The sequence below is a fragment of the Vombatus ursinus genome, unplaced genomic scaffold (genome assembly GCF_900497805.2).
Source record: "Vombatus ursinus unplaced genomic scaffold, bare-nosed wombat genome assembly UNPS02014864.1, whole genome shotgun sequence".
In the NCBI taxonomy this organism is placed as follows: domain Eukaryota; kingdom Metazoa; phylum Chordata; class Mammalia; order Diprotodontia; family Vombatidae; genus Vombatus; species Vombatus ursinus.
Genome location: NW_020954642.1, coordinates 16,684,494 through 16,691,456, shown reverse-complemented (window position 1 = coordinate 16,691,456; position 6,963 = coordinate 16,684,494). Strand labels below are relative to the sequence as shown.

Here is a 6,963-nt window from a genome sequence, read left to right as displayed (position 1 = left end):
ATCCAGAGGCTGCAGGTCACCAAGTTCACTTCTCTGTAGGCATGGAACCCAAACCAGAGTGACCTAGAAGATGCTATTCATTAAGGAAGCTCCTGAGAATTTTAACCACTTTAACCTCCAAAGTCTGAAGATGTCACAGTGGTTAGAAGATTTAAGGACCTGAGTGTGGTGTGTGGGGAAAATCCAACTTATACTGTTGGTTCAGAGAGAGTAAGGATGACCTATGAAGATTTACTAGCAAATTTGAAGCAGAACAAACGCAGTTGACTTGGCTTCCCATAGACATCTTCTCTCCCAAGCATTGTGTGGTACTGAGCTGTCAGCTGTTGCTTAGTTGGCGTGGCAAACCAGGTAGAAGTCGGTAATTTGCTGTCTTCCATGGTATCTGCCATCAGGTAGATGGTGGTGCCTTCATTGTCAGAATGGCCATATTTTTCACAGAATCCCAGGTTATAGAGTGGGAAGAGACCTTAGACATTGTCTTGGTCTGATCAGCCACAGTCGAACACACTGTACCTTGACTCTGACATAATGATATCATTTTGGTCCTCTTTGAGCACCGAAGGACAACAACCAGTCCATCCACTTCATTTTGCAAAAGAGGAAATTGAGGCCCAGAGAAGTGCCTTTTTCACATTTTTGAGTAGTGATTAGCAGAGGCAAAATTTGAACTTGGGTACAAATCCAGGGTTTTATCCACCACATCTCACTGCCTCTCCAGAGGTGTGGATAAATGGAGGATGAGGTGTGCGATTATACTCAGTTATTTTTCTACATCTTCCAAATTCAAGTGAATTCAACAAGCCATTATTGAGTATCTATTATGTGCAAGAAATTAAAAAGTGGCTATGTCTATCCTTATGGTTTCTTTCAGGTTACCTTGGGGATTTGGATCTTTTCCTGCAAAGGGGCTGGTTTCTGGGATCCAAATGAAAGGGGTTTTGTTGATCCCTAGCGTGAGAACTCGGCCGTCGGTGCCAATGGTGGCTGGCCTCTGACGACTCTTGTCCTTCAGAGCCCCCAGTCAGTGGTGACTTTAATATAACAGTTCCTGGCTAGGCTCGGTGCCATATAGCTCAGCTAACATTTTGAACCTGGGCCCCCAGTCATTCAAGAAGTCATAGTCAATGTCTGAATCTGAGGAGTCTGTGACGAGGCTGCTGAGTGATTCGGCGATGGACTCAGCTCCTTCATAGCCATAGATGTGGAGTGTGTCATATGGGGGTCCACCGCCATCATGGTCCGCCTCATCCTTCTTCACCTCAATCATGACAGCCATCTCCCCACTTACAGCTGGGGGGTGAGCAGGCCTGGGAGGTTTCTGGATCTGAGCATAGAGAGAAGGCCGTGCATCTAGGGCAGACCGGGGTGGCTTCCCTCCTGGTGGCTTTCCACTGCTCTTGTAGGCTGAGTTGAGCACAGATACATCATAGCTGTTGGTATCCATCTCTCCACCGCCTTCCTCATCGTAGGTGACCAGCTGCTCGTGAATTTCTGCTACATTCTTGCCTTGAGCTCTGTCCTGTTTCTTTAACCGTCGACGGAGGATGATGAGAAGCGTGATCACTACAAGTAAAACGTATTTATGTCAGCTCTTACTAAGCACATAGTCAGTCAATCAATAAACATTTACAAAGCACCTACTACGTACTACACACTGTGAGAAACACTGGAGATACAAAAAGAGGCAAAAGACAGTTCCTTCCCCCAAGAAGATAACAATCTAATGGTAGGGCACGTTTCTAACTATGTCACACAATGTCTAAACCGGAAGGGTCCTTAGATTGTGTGAACAAAGAATGTTTCAACATTCTGTGACTTACGTTTTAAAGGTCCCTCTAGTTCTAACACCCTGTGTTCTGTGTTTTAAGTTCCTGTCAATTCTAATAATAATAATAATAATAATGATAGCTAGCATTTGTAAGGTGCTTTAAAGTTTACAAAGAGTTCTAAACTGGAGCAACCTTACAGACAATCTAGGTCAGCTTCCTCATTTTACAGATGAGGAAACTGAGGCCCAGAGGAATGACTTGTTGGGAATCTCACAACAAGTCAGTGGCAGAACCTGCTCTAGAACCAACATTTCATACTACATCCCAACCTGGTGATTCTTTTTATTATGTGATGGCACCTGGCTCAGTTAGATGGCCTTGTCAGTCCCCTTGAAGGGAGAGCTAAAGATTAGTCAGACCACCACTGCACTGACCACTATCTCCTCTCAGACCTCAATGGAGACAACCCAGCACCCTGGACTGAAAAGCTTTGGGAATAGTAATAACCCACTGCCCTCTGCCATCATCCTCTGCCATCACAAGCAACCCTTGTGGAGATGCAGCCTGGCAGCTACCCCTATAGATGCTATAGTCCCGGCTGCTGAAAACCCAGAAAAAAAGTTCTTGTTACCAAAGTCACTGACACTGTCAAATGGGATAGGAAGAAAGGTAAAAGATAGTCCCTGCCCTCAAGGAGCTCTCACAATCTAATGGGAGAGGTGACATACAAACAACTATGTGCAAACAAGATATATACAGGATAAATGGGGAATAATCAGTAAAAAGAAGACACTAGATTTAAGAGAGATTGGGAAAGGCTTCTTGTAGAAGGTGGGATTTTAGCTGGGACTTGAAGGAAACCAGGAGGCAAAGATGAGGAGGGAAGCAGTTCCAGGCACCATGGACAGCTAGCAAAAATTTCCAGAGCTGGCATTTCGAATGTTGTTTGTTGCATTGGCTGGGAGTTAGACAATCTAGGTTTCAATCCTTCCTCTGCCACTTATAAGTTATATGACTTTGGGCAAATTGTTTTATGGCTCTGCCCTTCTCTCCTCTGTAAAATGGGCATAATAATCCCTGTTTCTTGGTGGTATATTAGAAAGAACACTGGACTAGGCCTGTTACACCACAAAGAATGAAGAATATTAGATGTGGAATGGGCTTTTGAGATCATCTAATTTGACTGTCTCATTTTAAAGATGAGAGAATTAAGGCCCAGGGAGAGGAAGAAAATTATGAAAGGTCACAAAGTAAGCTAGTGGCAAAGCCAGGTCAAGAATGTGGGTCTCTAATTCCCACTCCAAGGCTTTAAAAATCATGTCATATACTTCTTGGTTACTCAAAACCTGGCCCCTCCCTCCCTTGTACCCCAAATAAGACCCTACTTTACAAGGTCAAGATTCTTGCACTTACCACCAATGGTGAGGATGCACAGAAAGATGGCCACAAGGGCCTGGATGCTCACTCCAACCGTCCTGGCTGGCTCTTCACAGAACGTGGGCTCCCCATGGTCATTGCATTTGCAGACTGTGATGACAAGGGTAGTGGTGCCTGTAAGGCTGGGTTTCCCATTGTCAGCAATGACCACAGGAAGGTAGTGAACCTTGGCTCTCTCCCGATCAAACTGACCATATTTCACTGTGATGTTGGCTGAATTGTCTGAAAGGGAAAGTACATCTGGATAACGTCATTGATCTGACACAACTGCTAATATCCTGGGAGTCTGGCACAATGCTGTTGTGGGCTCATAATATCATATACAGGGTTCCAAGAGAAGTTGGAGATCATCTTGTCCAACCAATTATTCTATAAAGGAGGAAACTGAGGCCCATAGAAATGAATTCACTTGCCTAAGTATACAGGTAGTAAGTTATACAGGTAGTAAATGGCAGAACTGGGATTCAAATGAGATAATATTTGTAAAGTGCCTAGCATAGTGACTGGCATATAGTAGGTTCTTAATAAAGGCTTGTTCTCTTCCCTTTCTTTCCCTTCCCTTCCCTTTTCTTCCCTTCTGTTCTCTTCTCTTTCCTTCCTTTCCCTTTTCTTCCCTCCCTTCCCTTTGCTTCATTTCCTTTATCTTCCCTTCCCTTTCTTTCTATTCTCTTCCCCATCCTTCCCTTCCCTTCCCCTTTTCAACTTTATTTCCCTAGCTTTCCCTTCCCTTCCCTTCTCTTCCTTTCTTTCCCTTTCCCTTTCTTTCTTTCCATTCTCTTCCTTTCCCTTTCTCTTTCTTTCCATTCTCTTCTCTTCCTTTTCCTTCCTTTCCCTTTTCTTCCTTCCTTTTCTTTTCATTTCCTTTCCTTCCCTTTCCTTCCCCATCCTTCCCTATCTTTCCCTTTCATTCTCTTCCCTATCCTTCCCTTCTCTAGTCTTCCCTTCCCTATCTTTTCTATCATTCCCTTCCTTGTCTTTTCCTCCCTATTCTTCTCTTCTTTTCCTTTTCCTATCCTTCCTTTCTCTTCCCAAACCCAAATCCTTCTATTATAGGTTCAGCATTCTTTCAGTTCTACTTTGTTGAGTTTTCAGCCTTTAAATTACACCTGGATTACCATATTGGTTTCCTAACTCTGTAATTCGCTTTCCCCATTTGTAAATGAGGGAGTTGGACCAAATGATCTCTAAGTGTTCTGAAAGACCTGAGTTCAAATCCTGCTTCAGACACTAGCTATGTGATCCTAGGTAAATCACTTAATCTCTCCCAACCTTAAAATATAAAATAGGCATTATGACAGCACTACCCTATAGGGTCATTATGAACGTTAAATAAGATGACATATCTAAAGCACTCTGAAATCCTTAGAACACTGTATAAATGCTAGATATTATTATCTCTAAAGTTTCTTCTAGTTGTAAGTCCTGAGGTTACAAAAGAACTTGGCCTGATAATCTTGGCTGTACTTTCTCTTTTTGAATTGAGTTGGAAAATTGGGTTGCATGAGAGACAGTGTGGTAGCCTGCAAAGATCACAAGACTTGGAATTAGGAGACACGGGTTAAAATCCTGACTGGTCCTAATTGCATGATACTGTGCAAATAATTTAACCTTTTTCCATTATATTTTCCTTCTATATAAAATGGGAAAAATAATACTTCTAGTACCTAGCAAGTCAAGTTAACATATATTTAAATGCCTACTAGGTGTCAGACACTTTGTTAAGTGCCAAGGATGCAAATAGAGGCAAAAGATAGTCTCTGCTCTTAAGAAGGGGAACACCATGTTCAAAGAACTCTGTGTAAATAGGTTATAGATAGGATAAATTAGAGATAAAACTGACAGAAGGAATACATTAGCATGAAGGAGGATCAGGGAAGATTTCTTGTAAAAGAGAAGAATCTAGTTGGTACTGGAAGCCAGAGGAGCTAAGAGGTGGAGATGAGGAGAGAGAATTTCAGGCATGGGGGACAGACAGTGAAAATGCCCTGAACTGGGAGATGGGATGTCTTATACAAGGACTGCCACGGAGGTCCGTGTCACCACATGGAGAACAATAAAGTGTAAATAGTCCAGACAGGTTAGGAAGGGGATGGATTATGGAGGTCTTTAAATGGCAGAGAATTTTATATTTGGACCTAGAGATAATAGGAAGCCACTGGAATATATTAAATAGGAAGGTGACATGGTCCTACCTGTGCTTTGGGAAGATCAATTTGACTGCTGAGTGGAGTGGGGAGAGACTTGAGGCAGCAAGAGCAGCCAGAAAGAGAGTCGATGGAATTGTTGGAAGGGATGGGAAATTCTTCATAAATTTTGAGGTGCCGTAGAAGTGTGATGTTATTTTAAGTATCACTATAACAAGAGCTCTCGTAGAGATACAATACCTCGATTTTCTGTCAGGGTAAAATTGCTGTCCTCTTTGCTCAGGGAGTATTTGAACTTCACATCCAGTGGTGTTACGTCCTTGTCTGTGGCCATGATCCTTGTGACTAACTGTAGTGATTGAAAAGAAGGAATTGGGGAGTCAGTTCTGCATAAAACAGGGTAGCGAATTGGGTGTAGAAACATTGTTTCTCAATAGTGGAAAATGAACAATCTATGGGCACAGCTTCAGAATAGGCTAGAATTACCACATCCATATGGCACCATGTATCTCTCTGGGAACTCCTGTGCACAGGAACAAGTAGAACCCCAGGCAAATTTTAGGATTTGTCATTGTTGTTCAGCCATTTCAGTCGTGACTGACTCTTTATGACCCGATTTGGGGTTTTCTTGGCAGAGATATTAAAATGGTTTGCCATTTCCTTCTCCAGCTCATTTTACAGATGAGGAAACTAAGGTAAATTGGGTGAAGTGATTTGCCCAGGGACACACAAGGAGGGTAAGTATCTGAGGCCAAATTTGAACTAATGTCTTCCTGACTCAAGGCCTGGCACTCTATCCACTAGGCTACCTAGCTGCCCTAATTTTGGGATTACAAATCCCATTTAGAGGAAAGTGATTTTCTTGATCGAAGGGGCCAGCCCTTGGGTGTTGGGGGTGGGCAATAAGACTGCTCTAGTAGCTCTTCAAAATATTGAGGGAACCTCTACTCTGAAAATCCTATATTCAGAGAAAGTCTTTCACTTTACCCACAATCCCCTTGCACATAAACAAACTTACTTTGAAAGATTAGGTCAAATGGCCAGACCAGATATTTCATGGGTCTGTGTGGGCAAGTTCCAAGGGAAGAAGGAAGTTCCTAATTGAGTCTTTTTAACTATTACCCTTAAAGGCCTGTGGGTTTCTATGCCTTGAGAGGAACTTTGAGAAGAAACCAGTCACCACAACCATTCTGTCTGCAGGGTTGAGCAATTTACAGTGAGAGAATAGTAGTGTTGCCTCTGGGTTCTTTTTTTCCCCCAATTTCTTAGCTTTTTAATAAATTTCAATTTTGTACCAGAGCCTGGTGGCTACCTTAGTAATAGAAGTAATTTTAGACATCCTGAAAATAAATACATCACAAAAACAAATAAAGGGTGAAAACAACCAGGAGCTATTCTTCTGAACTGTAGGATTACTGTCATCAGCCAAGACTGCCATGTGTTTTAGGTGTGTAGACGTGGGGGCTGTCCACTGTCCATTCGCTTCAATTTGTGGGATGTCAGAATTGGGAGAGATCTTAGAACATTCCACTCAACTCATTCTTGAATGAATGAATTAAAAGCATTTACTATGTGCCCGCCACTGTGCTAAGCGTTGGGGATACAAATAC

At 42.6% G+C, this 6,963-nt stretch overlaps 1 protein-coding gene across 4 annotated transcripts in view; it reads right to left on the bottom strand.

Moving 5' to 3' along the window:
• Positions 1-549: 549 nt before the first annotated feature.
• The window catches only part of LOC114027892 (cadherin-5-like), a 49,998-nt gene continuing 43,584 nt past the window's right edge, over positions 550-6,963 (bottom strand). For all 4 annotated transcript variants that reach the window (XM_027842071.1, XM_027842070.1, XM_027842072.1 and 1 more), the window contains 3 exons: positions 5,594-5,702; positions 3,186-3,431; positions 550-1,566 (listed from right to left, as the gene is read on the bottom strand). In XM_027842071.1, coding sequence (XP_027697872.1) covers positions 1,037-1,566; positions 3,186-3,431; positions 5,594-5,702 — 885 coding nt within the window. In that variant the 3' untranslated portion in view covers positions 550-1,036. The remainder of the gene's footprint in view (positions 1,567-3,185; positions 3,432-5,593; positions 5,703-6,963) is intronic.